Raw genomic sequence first — 16,809 nt, 5'->3', positions numbered from 1 at the left:
GCTTGTGTTTGTGTATATGCTTCCTCAGTGGTGTTATGGATGATTAAATGCATGGTAGAAAACATCTATACTTCCTGAAACACTTTCTATTCCTTATTTAGTGTTTTACGTATGAATCTTTTTTTCCCAAACTGTAAGCTTGACAAGTAGGGGATTTATGAAAGAGAATGCGACACTCTTTCTTATACTATTTGACAGAAATAGCGAGTACAGAATAATTTTGGACAGTTTTATTTACAGTACACTTTCAGAACCGCATGTTTTGCGCCCATGATAATAATAGATTGTGGCTAGATTTGTGGAGACTTATGTGTCGATAAACAGCAGAATGCAGCAGGAGTGCTAACATTATGCTAAGCAGCCTGGCAGTGTTTGTGCCCTGTGTTTGGATTGATTGCTGATGGAGGGCTGGTGCACAGCTCCATATAGATGAGGCCAGTGTGGCTCTGCTTGGCTCAGGTCCCTCTCTTATTTTCTTTCCCCTTACTCTTCCTAGCTCAAACAAGCCACAATAACTCTTCCCGCAGATAGGTAATCCGCCTCTGCACTCTACTTAAGACTTTCTGTAAATGTTAAATATTAATCTGCATACAAAAAAATCCTAATTACAGTTGAATATGCACACACATTCTCTGTAAACGTTTCTCAAGTGTCTATGTGCTGTAATAAGACTTATTGTAAATGATATTTAACGCAATATGTCTTTATAGTAGTTGTGGCTTGCAGACTGTACGGCGTGTTGACATGCTCAGACCGTGCCAAACTTTTTCACACCTACTCAGAGTGCACGTAGAGCTGATAGGAGCTGAGAGATGGAAAAATAAAAGGCGGTGCACGTCAGCATTCACAGTGAGCACCGAAATAACTGGAGTGGTAGCCAGATTAGTTTTTTAACGACACAGCAACGTGTTTATTTGGAACAAGCGTGCAGTGGGCCGCCGGTTAGGAAGTGCTGACAGTGACTTGAGAGAGAAACTTGGAATAGGAATGACATAAGATGGTTATTTATACATTTCCAGAGTTAAACTGAAGAACTTCACTTCAGACATAAATGTCAGTATCTCATTAGGTTTTTGCAAAATCTAATTTTTGCAGCCAGAAATCATCACTGTTTGAAAATAAATTACAAACCTGCTAATGAATTTCGGACAGATTAGGTTTAAGATTAATATATAAATATACTGCATTTTAGAGCTTTTTCTAAATCTAAAACACATCAGGTGCAGTGTGTTAAAATATATATATTTCAAGCAATTTCTATCATACTTGCTGCTTTAAATTGAATATTTTATCATATTAACTTGTATTAAAATCCAGTTCATGTTAAAATAGATAGGTTATTGAGCTTAACTATAATAAGTTGACTTACGTTTAATTGCAGTTAATGCTGATCTGCAAAACTGTAACATCATTAAAATATGAATAATAAAGTTGTGGACCCTCAGATTATTTTAGAAGAATCCCTGAAGAACCATGGTGTTAAACAACAGCACAGAGAAGAGAGTGAGAGAGTGAGAGAGTGAGAGAGTGAGAGAGAGAGAGAGAGAGAGAGAGAGAGAGAGAGAGAGAGCGAGAGAGAGCATTATTCCTCTCAGGGCCTGTTAAGTTCAGTTTCTGGAACGGGAATATGGATTTCACTGGTTAGAGGCTCAGGGCATTGATCAAATCTGTGAAAATGTGTGTGTGTGTGTGTGTGTGTGTGTGTGTGTGTGTGTGTGTGTGTGTGTGTGTGTGTGTGTGTGTGTGTGTGCGTGCACTTTTAAATAATTGTATAATTTAGATGGCAGGATATGGGTTTTCTGAAAGTAATGCGTATAACCTTCTTTTTCTGTTTCTGCACTCCCTGTTTCTTTCATTCTTTCATTTCCAGCTCCCACCACTGTGTCGTCTCTGGGTGGGTTGTGTGATTTTGAGCAAAATATGTGTGGCTGGACCCATGACCCCACAGGTGGTGTGAACTGGGCTTTGCATAGCCCCTCCAGTCCTGGTCTGGAACTGCCCCTGGGAGTTGACGGTATGGAAATCTTTCACATATTTTCACATATCAACCATATGCACATGTGCAATATCCCATCACAAAATAATCCCATAACATTATATTAAGTGTCTTCTTATATGGTGCATTTATTGCACTTCTCTATCTTTGATAAAGACATAATGGAAAGAGATCTTGCTCTGGCAAATGGCTACTTGTCTATCGTGCTTAGAGATTATGTATAATTAGATTTGACCATAATTAATAGCGCGCACTATAAACAGAAACCTGTGCTCTGTCTAAAAGCCAGGGCTGTATATCTAATTTAGGTAGGTATATAGGTAGATAAGAAATAAATAGCAGCATGTACAGTGACTCATAAAGACTTTCATTTGCCTTTGCAACAACTACACACACATGCACACACCCCATGCTTCAGCAGCCTGTTATTGCTGGAGTAATTATTGTGATAGCTGAAGTCTGAAAATAGTCCCCTCACTGTCACCTCTCTTCTGTGTAAAGAACTCTGGTCACTTTTTCATATCCTTGAAGCAGTGGGGCAAGCGTTTCATGTGAACCATCAAACCTATATACATACATACACACACATACCCCCTGCTCCCAAGGATCTCCTATGCAATATACCATCTGTGTTTGTCCATCTGTGAACTTATTTAAAAACAGAATCAGAAGCCGAGAGGAAAGAATTCTCTTCTGTTTAAAACATTACAAAATCAAATATTCTCCTATTCTTTCTTCCAATCAGTATCCTCTCCTCTCTCTCTCTTTTTTTTTTCTTCTTTCTTCTTTCCTCATAGGGAATAGTCCCTTCACATTTGATACATTTTCCAAACTAAGGCTTTGTCCTGTTTAACCCATTCACTTAATGATTCTCTATCTTAATGCACATATTCTGATCCCTCCATGTTGTAACTAAAAGAAGAGCCGAGGTGAGAGGGCACGCATTCCCACAGCTTAATTAACTTCAATGGAACATTGTAATAATGCTCATCGACTAGCCTGTCCTGCTCCTTTCCTCCTCTATAGGCACATCACTGTGCTAAATATCCACTCAATCACAGTAAAGCCTCTTTAAAAATGGCTAATTCATTCTTATTCCTTGGATATAAAGCAGTGATCCTTATTGATTGGACACTCAGTAGGTTGTTACAGCTCACACCTATTATAGTCATGGTAAGAAAAGAATTTACCAAGTGTAATAGGGTTTATGGATAAAGCTATTTACATTGTTTTAGATTGAGCTTTTCAGCAAGGTTAAGTGATCTAAATATGACTTATGGTATTGTATCTTTAAGAGAAGAAATGCTGCACAGTTATATTTAAGTAAAGTGCCTGCAATGACTAAAAACAAACGCTGAGTTTAAAATTATACATGTTCATTTTTACATATATATAGACCTTTTTTATTTAAATAGATTTGCGAAATGCTGATTACAAAAAATGCAGATTACACAGCACCAGGTGTTTCAGCAAAGTTAATTTCAGTAAGTAGTAAAGCTAAAAGCTTCAGTTTATTTACATGAATAATGCTATACCAAACATATACTGTTTATAAGTTGTGTAACCACCATCTTTTTTCCATTCTCATTCTCGTATGAAATCAGTCACACCTGCTCCTGATGCAGTGATTGCTATGATTACTTGCTAGAAATTAAATACAAGCCATTTTTTTTTTATATTATTATGCTATGATTGGTAATGTGTATTTTGGTATTCAGGTTTCTTTAGCATATTTATTTGTTAATTTTTTTTCTTTCTTACTGAAGTGACATCAGTGTGAATGCAGACACTAAGCTCTATAATTTCGTTAAATAAAAGCCAATACAACAAACCTGCTCTTGTTTTGAGAGTTTCCTCTGCTGACCGATGAAAGAAAGTGGCACAATCATTCATTTAAATAGGCCCTAAACTGAAGTGTTGTTCCACCCACTGAGCCATGCTGAGACACAAACAGGGCTAAATATAGTTATGGCAGCATTCAATAGCTCGTGATCTCTTTAGTGCAGATCTGGTGATGATAACGGTTGAGCTGCACCCGAAAGATACAGTGACACCTTTTAGAAGTTTAATGGAGTTCCACGACCCTCAGCTGGTAAGAGGACTACTGTGTCACTCAGTCAGTGAACTATGGAGTTTAACACAATCCCTCTGGTGGAACGATCCTCTGCTATGCATTCAGATAGAAGTGCAAAGAGGAATATGAGAATCCTCTATTCAACACATCTATGCTGGTATATGCTGCATAAGAATAAGAGTATTCTTTTTTTTCAGACTGGTGTTTGTTCAAAGATTTATTAATTTGAACAATTACGGCCTTCAATGTACTATGCAAGAAGGGGATGTTTTTTGCTTTTGTCAGTATTAACATTGTATGAATGATTTTAACAAATAATTGCTTTTTGATTTTGAGCAAAAATAAGCAAGACTATTTTTTTATCATTATTATGCAGTACTCTTTGTGTGTCTGGTGTAGAAGTTACACAAGTTTGCATTTGCTCCCATCATTCTTACTGTAATGAGTCAGGGTGTGTGCAATTAGTTGTGGCTTGTCAGCTGTCCTAGGGGTTCATGTGTTCAGACCCTGCCAAATTTTTTCACACCCTCTCAGTCTATACGCACAGATCTACAGGGAGTATATTATGTGCACAGAAATAACACAAGGTTTGACCTGCAATAATTTTTTAGTCCTCTCCCTCGCTATCATTAACCTCCTTTTCAATCCACATCTATTGCAGATTATGGCGGCTTTCTATACCTGGAGGCGAGTCCTGAGACTGAGCATAAGCGTGCAAAGCTCTTGAGCCCTGTGGTGGGACCCGAGCAAGGACCACTCTGTCTGCTTTTCCGTTACCAATTCTCAGGAGAAGCCCAGGGACGGCTGCAGGTTCTGATTCGCAACGACAATCAGGATGAAACCCTTCTCTGGACTCTGAAAGCAGATGAGGACCAAAAATGGCAAGAAGGACGAACTATCCTGCCTCAGTCCCCAAAGGAGTACCAGGTGAGGAGATGTAGTCTGTCAGGTCTTTCCTCAGAGTCTAGATTCATCTCTCAGACAGGAGAAGGTGTGAATCTGTTCAAGCTCTTTTGGTTTCTCATTATCAAGTGCTGACATAAGCTGGCGCTCTATCCCAAAAGTATATTTCAACATTGCTGTAGGACAGAGCAAGTAATTAGTAACTGAGAAACTGACTTTAAAAAAAACTTTTTACATGCAGATCATAATGTTATAAACTCCTTAATCATCTTATATGCATACTAAGTGTATTTAGTAACTACATTAAAACTAATAGGAATGATTTGTGGTTGTAGGAGCAAAGAAAGTATGGTCAAATTTTGTAGAATCTTGGGACTTTTGTCCATTTTGCATGTTTTGTGCAGTTCCAGAGATGGCACATGGTGTGCAAGTGGTTTGCCAGTGTTCAGTGTTCTCCAAAGACAATGGGTGAACAAAACATTTGTGAATCTAAAAGACATTACACCACATTAAAAAGAAAAATATTTTAATACAAATGAACAAAGTAACATGGTGTAATTTTTAAGTACATCATAATATAGAATGTATACATTATTTTAAACCCATAGTATTTGGTTCAATTGTAATAACATTAATACGACTATATATCTAATATTTCTGACGCTCTGTGTTCTATCAGGTTGTCATCGAGGGCTTGTTTGAGCACAGAAACCAAGGCCACATTTGGATCGACAATATCCATATGAGTTCTAGCACAGAGCTGGAACAGTGCACTGGTAAGTCAAAAGTCTTGATTATTCCCATTTTGCCCTTTTTTTTTTTTTTTATCTTTTCACCTTCTATATGTTTATCTGTTTATCCATGGCAGGTAAAATATCTTGTGACATCTCAGGCTCATTCAAGTTCACTGCAAAATGAGTGAGCTCTCATAGTTAAGTCTTCACACTGCTCAATGAAACTAGGTCACACTTGCCTTGTGGGCTCTGATCCTAATCTGGGTTTAATCAGATTTTTCTTCTTCATCTCACTTTTTAGCAATTAGAGCTTTCCAGAGTTGAGGAGGGGAATTATTAGACAGCCGTCTTCTCAGCTAGGAATAATTTTTTTGTAGATACACACAAGAGACCTTGCAGAGAAGTCAGCATTTGCAGTGTAGCTCTGTACCCATTATAGAGAAAAATACACAGGGTTTTCTCTGTGGAACATTCTCTTCTCTTTCGCATGTGATATGCATAAAAGGCCAGATAATTAATAACTGTTGCATTGCACACTTTCTTTTCTTAATGTGACGTTTGGGAGTACACTTATCAATTAGTGTTGTGCATCTTGGACACAACAGCACTCGCACTTATGCCAAACCAGCCCCTGCTCTATGTGCACAGCTTTTTCTAATTGTGTCTGCATTCCAGACTTTTCTAAACACCCCTTCTGTTTTCTGAGAATGTGCAGAGCACGCAGGCGCCTGTTCCTCTTCGTTGTCTGTCTTTTCATTTTCTACTCTCTCCCACTCTTTTTTCCCCTCATCAGCATAGCTATTCCCCTATGTGTTTGTGCAGATCTGAAGGGCCTCAAAAAGGCATCCTTTATGCTCTAGTCAACTGACATTCACACTTAAAGGAAACTTCTGCATTTTCAACCAAACTATATGAACAAAAGTACTGGGACACCGGACTTATGTGTTCAAGCCATTTGTGGATTGGAACATTGACTGCACCCCAGGCCTTTGCAACCTACATCAATACTTGACTCTGTGCCCTTGTGGATGAATGAGCACAAATCTTCACAAGCACACTCTAAAATCTAGTGAAACATCTTCCCAGAAGTGTGAAGGGCATGACCAAAACAAATAGGGACTATGTGTGAAATGGGATGCTCAAAAAGCACATATGAAACTTATGGCCAGGTGTCCATAAACTTTTGTCCATATAGAGAATTCTGGGTTTGTTTGAATTCAATTTTCTAGAAATGGCGATGCTTCCCTCCATTAAGAAAGGCACAAAAAGCATTTTGAACTGAAAATCAATTATATTAAAAGTCTTAGGGCAGTTGACAGGGTATCAATAATGATTTGTACAAAATGTATTTTTGTACACCCGTCTTCTTCAATTTGGCATTCAAAAGGTTTTGTAAATTAAGCTCTTGTGTAATTTGTTTTCTAAGACTACATCTCCAGTTTGTGGTTATCCGTTTACAGTGTGTTTTTAAAGTTATGATTGCCTGTGGATACCACAAAACCTAAGGGAAATATAATAATGCAATTACTTTTACAGTATTGCTTCAGTGTGAAAAGTTGAACAAAAGAAAACGAAAAAAAACAAGTTGGTAAAATGTGTTTTTATGTCTGCTACATCCGAACACAGAAGTCAACAACTACCTACAGGCTTTAATTATAAGTGAGTTCATATTGGAAAAAAGGCTTGTGGGCTTTATTTTTTGTTTAAAAATTCTTGTCGAAAAATAATAATGAATTATTTCTTTAAGGATTCAATACCAATGAAAGTTAGCCCATTACACATCAATGCTTAACCTTAATGAAAGCCAGTCTATATTATTAACTCCAGGCTTTTGTATTGTATTTTACTTTTAATTGGTTTATTCTGCAATCTAAACTCACTTTGCATATTTCTCTTATTTCAGAACCCTTCCCTGCCTTTCCACCAGAGATGACTGGTAAGTCTTCTTGTCATGTATTCCTGTGCAGATGTTTTTGCTTCCTGCTTGTTGCCCAGCACAGCTTGCGGCAGCTGATTTGCTCTGTCAGAGACCATCTATTGGTTGAGTGTTGTGTCCTTATTGTGATCGAGCTCCACAAATACGTTTATAGCAACCTGAATCAGATCCGTTGTCTGTGAGACACATGTGTCTGTGTACTCTTCAGCATCATCACCGTTATCATCGTTACCTTGCCATTCGCAGCATGGACAGTATCCCAGCATGCAAATGATGTTTCATGTGAAATACTCTGTGATGTTTTGTCGTTAGTATTGTAGTGATGAACTGTGATGATCGTGGCATAAATGTGGATGCAGCACCAGCACTTTTTCGCCACACATATACTGTAGCGCCAGTGCAGCATCCTGACCCTAAACAAGCAGGCAGCTTTCGACATTAAGTTTAGACGAGTTATCGCTCTGTAGTCAGCATGAAAGGTTGTGAGGAATGGAGACAGTAGGTTCAGTGGGCAGCAGTGCCATAAGTTATATTAGTGCACAGGCTCTCTAAATGACGTATTCCTCTACTATCATCACATGCTCTTCTCTATCTCTCTCACTCTCCATATATTTTCCACTGCCTCATATTCCTTGACTCTCCACTTTTGTGGGTTTCCTTCGCTTTGTATCGGCTATATCTTCCTCTCTTCATCTCTCTCCCGCTGACTCTCTGGATAAATTTAGCTCCATATAAGGAGTGCTCTTGACTCTGGAGAAATGTGCGATTGATTTTTTTAGTGGAATTCGCTTTGGTTTCTCCTTATATCCTTAGACAGCTTACAGCTTAGCACAAACATGGACAACTTGAATTACACGCGCTTTAAAAAAAAAATTTATGTAGAGATGGAAAATTAGATTAGATGAAGGTGGTGATATTGGGAAGAGGGGGGCTTTGTTAGTGGCAGGGATTTACTAGAGTTGGCGTGTGTGTGTGTGTGTGTGTGTGTGTGTGTGTGTGTGTGTGTGAGGGAGTAAGAAAGATGGGTGACTTGGTTCCTTGCAATGCTGAATGGGGTTCATGGAGGAGTTTGGCTTGAGGCAGATGAAGCTGGCACTGATCCATGCATGAAAGAACAGACAACACACACAGACACATAACAACACATCAGGACTTTAGTGTATGCATGTGCACGTTCACTCACACACTACCATACACGATGACACGTTAATAAAATCTCAATCTCTCTCTCTCTCGCTCTCTCTCTCTCTCTCTCTCTCTCTCTCTCTTTTCTCTCTTGCTCTTTCTCTCTCGCACTTTCTCTCTAGCTGAGAATTTGGCTTTTTCATAGAGACACTTCCTGTTCTTATATAACATTTAAGCGATTAGGAAAGCTCTGTGATCTCAGTTAGGTTAGATTAATGGAGCAAGCTAAAAAAATATATTTTTTTTACCACACCATGTAACATTTTTTTTACACATAATTTATTATTACACAATTTAAGATCTGGTCCAGCGAAAATTTGGAAAAAGCTTGAATCAGCTATCGGCTTGAACAAATCATAAATAACAAGGGCTCGGGAGAGCAACATGCATGCACATCTGCCTGTCTGTGTGCAGCAACTGTTTGTTTCATTTCTGTGCAGCAAATCAGAGCCAAAAGCAAATATAACAAAAAATATATATATATATCTAACAATCGTAAAATCAGTCATGCTGGCATTAAGCATTGCAGTCTGCATGCTTCTCTACCCCAAGCCAACTTTTCTGTGTCTGTCCATTAGGGGGAGCCCTTCCAGGCATGAGTGATCCCACTGTAGACACTACAGTGTCCCTGCAGCCCATGCCCACCTACTGGTATTACGTTATAGCTGGAGGGGGCGCACTGGTGTTGCTGACCTCCATCACACTCCTCATGGCGCTGTGCTGCCATCGCTACCACCTGGCTGCCAAGAAGAGCCAGCACTCTGTTACCTACCACAGCACCCATTACCCAGGTGGCACCGCTACGGCACCCGCAGTGGAGCCCATGCTGACCATTAGACAGGAGAAACACGAGCCGTGCTCCCAGTGCTAAATTGAGAAGGAATGATGGAGACTGAGACAATGAAGAGGGTTTTAGACTCTCACTCACTATTATTCTGCTGCTTCATAACTACCAACAGGCACAGACGCCCAGCGATGCACCCGCAGTGCCCTTCAGGAAGGAGTTTGCACCAAGGATGACCTACACACCAATTAATATGGAGATATTTGAAAGTTGCCAAGAAGACTTTTAAAAGCTCTTAGACGCTTAAAATTAGTAGAAAGGAAGGTGACACGCAATCGTGGCCCTTTCGAAACTTTGGACCTGTGTGAAGCTCTGATTGGAGTTTTGCAGTGTTTGCATTTCCAGCTCGGAGTTTGTTGAGAAGACACGTGTGTCTAGCCAGAGTCCTGATTGGCAGAAAGCCACCTCTGTGTGTGTGTGTGTGTGTGTGTGTGTGTGTGTGTGTGTGTGTGTGTGTGTGTGTGTGTGTGTGTGTATGTGTGTGTGTGTGTGCATGCACTTCTCTTGCTCTCTGGGTCTCCCTGGAGAGAGTGGCTGGATGAGAACCTGACTTGGCAGGGTTCAGGTCTCCTGCTTGTGACCAATCCTGTTGCCAAAGGAAAAAGGGCTGTGCAGTGCTGCCAGAACTACTGAGAGAAGAGAAACTGAAAAGTGATATAAGAAAAATGCACGAAAGAAAGCAGTATAATGCTGTGTCACATTAAAGCGTTCGCATGTGGACTGAATAATGCACGCACATACACTCATACACACCCTTTGACAATGAAGAGAGAGTAAATGGGGGGGAATTAAAGCTAGTTAAATATGCCTTGTAAGCAGCAGTGTAACAGATTCACAGTTTTTTCTTTAGAAGGAATATGTCTTGTGTGCCTTGTTGGTCCATGTGTGTGTGTGAGTGTGTTTGTGTAGTTGGGTGGGTGGATGTATGAGTGCTAGGTGGGTGCATGGGTGCAGTTGCTATCTCAGACTCACTCCACCTACCGTTTTACCTTCATCCTCCTTTCCCCGGTGAGGCTGTCTCCCAACTGAAGGGCATATTCAGAAGGAAAATCTACATATATCTGTCTTTTGATGTGTACATTTTATTTCTTGACTGTCTTATGAAGCTCTGTAACTTGCTTTGGTACACCTGTCTCTAAAGATGTTTGATTTTTCTATATGCAAAATTGATGTGACCCTGCCTTAGCCAGTCTTACACCTCTGAGCAACCCACAATCTTTAAGTCTCATCATTGGCCTTAAATATCCAAGTGGCACAGGGCTGTTCAATGCCAGTCACTAAAGAGCCTCACTTTTTTGCAGAAAATACTTAATGTAGTTTACTAAATGTACTTTATATGCTAGTTATTTTCTGTAATATTTTTATATCACACTTGATATGTCATGGTTGCTGACTGAAAGGCTAAATGGAAATTCATATGCACATGACTGATGCACTGACTAACGATCAGCATCCTCTGGTAGCCAGTCACGTCTGTTGACTTCTGTTGCTGTTTTGACTGCTTTCGGCTGTTTTTATAGTCTTGTATGGAAGCGGAGAGTGAAACTCAAGCTGTGAATGTGTGGCTTTGCTTGGCTGCTTCGCTTCATGTTTGACAGTGGTGGGGCTTTGCCATGTTTGATAGCACTGCAGAGAGTGAGAGAACTCACAGACTCTATATGTCTCAACACACTGTGTCAAATCTGATGGCTTTCCTTACGGATGCTTCTCTATCACAAATATACAGGATTATTTTTGTGCAATTATCATATTTGGAAATGCATTTATATGGCATACAAATCTTGATGTTTAATGATGTGCATACTGTAACACATGTTCATCCTGAAGTGTCTGATAGCTTTAAAGTATGTGTTTTTCACTTGATTATGAAGGTTTTAGGTTTAAAGGTTTTTTGACAATCCCCAACTAGATGTATTTTTTTTCTTTCAAAAACCCACTGATGATCTAAAGATCTTGAATTTAAGAATAGTGTGAATCAAAGACTGGATTCATATTGTATTCATAACCAATAAACACACAACACAGCCAAGATACGCAGCCTAGAGCAAGATTCATGAACATTCCATAAGCATATTCCCTTTAGTGTAAAAGAGTTTGAGGCATAATCTATTATAAAAGAAAGCTGGCCTTTAGGTTGTGGCTTCAGGTTTTGACAGCATCAGATGCATTTTTGGGATTAAAGGAGAATGTAAATCCCAATATCTTCTTATGTCCTCCGTATGGCAGTAGGTGAAAATAATCCTCCATTACAGAGATGCAGGCCATTTCGCCCCATTAATCTGCTCTTCACAAAAGAATGCATAGAAAGGTGGAAGAGGAGATCAAAGCGAGAGGTCAGCCTAAAGATACACCAGCTTTGGTTCGGCCCAGAGTCTGAAGGGGTTTGCTTAAGAACACAAAAGCACATGAAAGTCGCTGGCAGGCAGCCAGATAGAGCACCTGACCTGGCACACCCGTGATGACGCTGGGAGAAAAAAATAGTACTCTCTCACTCCCTTTTCCATCTTTCTTCCTTTTAATCCCTGCGAACATTAGATCCCTGTTAACAAAATTACAGCCATTTTAATGAGGCCACGATTCAAGCAGGCCTGTCTATCATACATAAAACAGCCTGTCATTACGGCTTTTGTTTAAGATTTTAATGCTAAAAGTACAATAGCAGGGTTTTTTATAGTGATGGCAGCCCTAACACTGGCTTCCAAGCTTTTTTTCCTCGCAAACAATGCAAAAAATAAAAGCCAACCCACATTACCACACTTACCCTTTCTATAAATAATGATGTTTGTCAATTTGTCTTATATATTGGCAGTAAGAAATCCACATTTCATTTTTTTCTTTCAGAACCCTTTATTTTATTCTACCTGTGAGTCTAGCTTATAGGCTCATGTGTTTCAGCCTGACATAAGGCTTTTAACACAGACTACCCAATAATAATGTCTTCAAAGTATTTGATTTTCCTGTAGGAATGCCAGCTTTGAGTGGTTTTATTTATTAGCAGTAATTTTTTCCCCCACCTACTAAAACTGACAGGTTCGCAGAAATACAATCTGGTCTCAATGTGCTTTTATATCAGCCATGCCTGCCTCGTGCGATTTCTATGTAGCACTAAATATTTCTAATTAGATAATGGGTCGATTGCATTTTATTAAGCCTGCCGTAAGCATTCTTTCTCTGGACCCTTTTCCTTTTGCTGTCCATCAAAGGATATTAATGAGCAAAAGCACTTAGGTCCTCCTGGCCGTATACAAACCCCACAGTGCCAAGAGCCTGCCTCAGCACAAAAACACACTGCGTATGCACAGACTAATATGTGGTTTTAGAAAAAAAAGAAGTTATTGTAATGTTATTTAAGGTTGTCATGCTTCCATCATCGTATAATAGAAGTTGTTTTGTTGGAGATTAAAATTTCATTTGAAACCAATTTGACAAAGCAGCATTAATAGTTTGGAAAACATTAATATTCATCTTAAATATATTTTGATCCTGGTGTAGTGTATTATATTTGTGTTTCGCTTCATATTCATGGTCTCAAGATTTCTGGTACATTTGTGGCTGTGTGCTCCCTGCATCCTCTCTCTTTGTGTATATTGGGTCTTGACTGGGATTGTCTCTTTAATGTGCCATTTCTGCCCTGCACTTCAGCCTGTTTCAAAAAGATTTGAGGAATATTTTAGCCTGTTGAATTTTATGGTCTTGGAAAATGTTGTGCGGAATGTAATAATAAAGTGATATTTTTCTACAAACTGCTTCCGGAGTGTTTTATGGTGCTAGCAATTCTACACTTTATGTGCATTTGTTAACTGATTCCGGGTGACGTTTTTTTCATTATGCCGGTGCTTAAAATGTAAAATATACTGCACGTGTCAGTTCTGCTTCGGTGAATAGCCAATAAACAGTGTGTTACTGAGGCTGCTTAAACTTGTATTTTCATGCCATTAGAACGTGAGTCATAGCACACAGCACACTCTCATTTAGCAAAAACATGCAAGGATGTGCTCTTATTTGTCTTTGTGATATCTCAAGCTAAACCCAAATAAAATGGCTTCTTATATTTATTTTCTTTTCAGAACGAAGACCTGTCGAATTTGGAAACAATCCTCTGTTTCATGATAGAAATCGCCTAGATCAAGGTAAGCCCAAGCAAGGTGTGGTAGAACATTGGCAGGTGTAGTTTTTTTGTGTGTATGTGTATATATATATATATATATATATATATATATTTATATTTATATATTTTTTTTTAGATCCACAGATGCAACAGTAGAGAAAGCTATATAATTGTATTCAAATAAAGCACTGTATAAAACACTAAACAGTGTAATGTGACTAGTCATGTCCTCCATATTCTCTTTATAGGTTTTTCGTTTTCTGCATGGAGCACCCCGGAGCCTTCCCGTAGTCCTCCAGTGACACGTGTCTCTGAGAAGGACAACGCCTGGCTGTTAACTCTGGATCCAATCCTGGTCACCATCATTGTAATGAGTTCTCTGGGTGTCCTGCTGGGCGCCGTGTGTGCTGGCCTCCTGCTTTACTGCACCTGCTCCTACAATGGCCTCTCATCCAGGAGCTCCACCACGCTGGAGAACTACAACTTTGAGCTGTATGATGGTATCAAGCAAAAGGTGATCAACCAGCAACGCTGCTGCTCGGAGGCCTGAAGTCTTGTCGCAACTGTTTCAGCCTCCCTAGAGCTCAATCACAAGACTGTGAATGGACCTCACTTTCCTGCCAATGGCCCACCTGCCACTCAGAGCAGTTCTCTGATTCGCCAGTATGATTCACAGGTGCTCCCAGTGGACAGTGGGAAAATATCGACACATATCAATTGAATGCCTATCCCAAAAAATCATTCACAAAATAAAAAATAAATGTATATGACTATAGATTTGTAAAGATAAAAAAGATCTAAAAGTGGTTAATGGGAGTTAGAAGTGAGTGGCACTAGAACTTTGTTAACGGATCATCGCTTGTGAAGTCTTGGCCTCCATTTTGTGAAAGACGTGGTCTAGAAGATTGTGGACATGTTTAGTTTTTAGACCTGTGTCTTTATGCACATCTGCTTGAGTTATTGCTCTGTACCATAGCCATTCTTCTGCCATCTTTTTGAGCAGTGTCAAACCTTTTTAAGCCAGTCTTATGCTTACGTTCAGTCTGTTTTTGTTGTGATTCATTGTTATAAGACGCGGTTAGATGAAGAAGCCGAAATGTTGTATTATGTTTGGAAAAAAAAATGCTTTGGCTAAGTTAGATTCAAGTATTAAGATTGTCTATGGTGTTCTTTTGCTTTTTTTGTTGGATCTATACACAATGCAAACCGCTGTGTGAACCACTGAAGCATTGTTTTAATTGCAACCTATGGATTGCGAAAGGAGATAAGAGCCAGTGAGTTCGAGTGTTGGAGACAAGGTGAAAGGCTTCTCCACCCACAGACCGACGGTCTTCACTACATTCATGTTTCTTTATCCCATCCCCTAAAGTAAATGGACTTGGCAAAGAAATAGAGACTTAATTGAGGAAGGCGGGAAAAAATCCCCAAGCTTCTTATATGGACCCACAAGTGAGCCTTAAGCGAACAGTCTTTGGAGGAGAGCCATTTGGAAACGCCAGTTCTTGGGTTTTAAACCTCCAGAGCGTCGGTGAAATCGGGCCTTATGCTTTCTTTCATTTCACACATTTTCACACACAATGTTTGTTATGGCTTGAAAAGTAAAAGGTCAACAACACCACAAGTGCGGGTTTGCTGTAGAACAGAAACACGGGAAGAAATTTCACAGTGTGTTTGTCTCATTGTGAAATTGGGAGAGTGAATGCAATTAAATGTGATTATTTCTTATTGCACCCTCTGGCTGTCCCTACAGTGCCCTACAGATGCATCCTAGGATCTGGTGGAATTGTGGTGGGGTGTTCTGATTAAGACGTGCTGAAAGCTGAAACAGATAGGAACTGCTTAGCTGTTCTGGGGGAGTGAAAGAGACTGAAACAAAAAAAGAAATAAAAAGAGGGAGCGAAGTTTTGTTCAGCTCTGTTGTCACTGGACGTTGTTGAGTCTTTTCCAAGTGCCTTGGAGCTCTGACCTGTTTTAGCTTTGCTGCAGAGCTGTGAAAGTATTACCTCTACTGTCTGGGACAGGGGGCCAACACCAAAAGACATGGAAATCCCGGCACTGGTCAGATGATTCAGAATTTCCTGTTTGTAGACTTTGTACAGAAATATGTTCTTTTTATTGGTATTATTATTATTATTATTATTATTTAATAAAGGATGAATAACTGATTTACATGCGATGTGGAATGTCATTTTACTTTATTTTGCATGAATGAGATAATGGATAAAACTATGGTTATTTCTGTATTTCTTTCTGTCTATAAAAATCATTCACTCATTTAAACTCATATGTTGAGCAGCCTGAAAGCTTTCTCCCCAACAAACACACACTCCCCCGCCATTGCAGTCTCCCGCCCTCATTTCCATGTCCCTGTGAGGTCATATTACTCATCACACCAGGCCCTGTTCATTAGGAGTTAGTCATCTAATTCAGTCAATCTGTTTAAGGTTTTTCCTACTACATTCACACACACACACACACACACACACACACACACACACACACACACACACACACACACACACACAAAACATCTCAGGATCAGTAGATGACTTTCACCTACTCCTCCCTGTTTTTCTCTTCCTGGCCGGCACAGAGAAACAACAGAATAAAAAATATGTTTCAGTGTTCTCTAATCTTGAAGGGGGAAAACAGAACCATTGGTTTAAGGATGCTTTTATCTAGTATGCTTTCATCATGTTCTCTAACATCAGTATCAACTCGCAGCCTCTGGAGCTCAAAGTGGAGTGAGAAAGGGCATGAGTGCTGCCCCAGTGAGGCGTACACTGTAATGCTAAGGAAACATTTTATACAGAACATAAACAACATCATAATTTCATCATTTAAATGAGCATCATCTGTGACTCAGTATTTGTTAATGAACCATTTTGCCGATTTTTATTAACAAAAATGTATTGCTCAACAATAGCTTTCCTTACTGGATTCAATGCATTCTGAATGAAATTTTGAAGCAATCCAGACAGCAATCCTTTCATTTTTTACATTCTTGAGCTTGCTGTAGACATTCATTT

The 16,809-nt window shown here is 39.4% G+C and overlaps 1 protein-coding gene across 2 annotated transcripts in view; it reads left to right on the top strand.

Annotated features, from left to right (window-relative positions):
• The window catches only part of nrp2b (neuropilin 2b), a 67,293-nt gene extending 51,344 nt beyond the window's left edge, over window positions 1-15,949 (top strand). Inside the window, exons 12-17 of one of the 2 annotated variants that reach the window (XM_046844596.1) lie at window positions 1,871-2,014; window positions 4,732-4,997; window positions 5,653-5,749; window positions 7,611-7,643; window positions 13,740-13,802; window positions 14,029-15,949. In XM_046844596.1, coding sequence (XP_046700552.1) covers window positions 1,871-2,014; window positions 4,732-4,997; window positions 5,653-5,749; window positions 7,611-7,643; window positions 13,740-13,802; window positions 14,029-14,330 — 905 coding nt within the window. In that variant the 3' untranslated portion in view covers window positions 14,331-15,949. Of the gene's footprint in view, window positions 1-1,870; window positions 2,015-4,731; window positions 4,998-5,652; window positions 5,750-7,610; window positions 7,644-9,406; window positions 13,416-13,739; window positions 13,803-14,028 lie in introns of those variants that run through there. The other variant, XM_046844602.1, reaches the window with a different exon arrangement.
• The last annotated feature ends 860 nt before the right edge of the window (window positions 15,950-16,809 follow it).

This window comes from Silurus meridionalis, chromosome 3 (genome assembly GCF_014805685.1).
Source record: "Silurus meridionalis isolate SWU-2019-XX chromosome 3, ASM1480568v1, whole genome shotgun sequence".
Taxonomy (NCBI): Eukaryota; Metazoa; Chordata; class Actinopteri; order Siluriformes; family Siluridae; genus Silurus; species Silurus meridionalis.
This window is presented reverse-complemented; position numbering and strand designations above follow the sequence as displayed.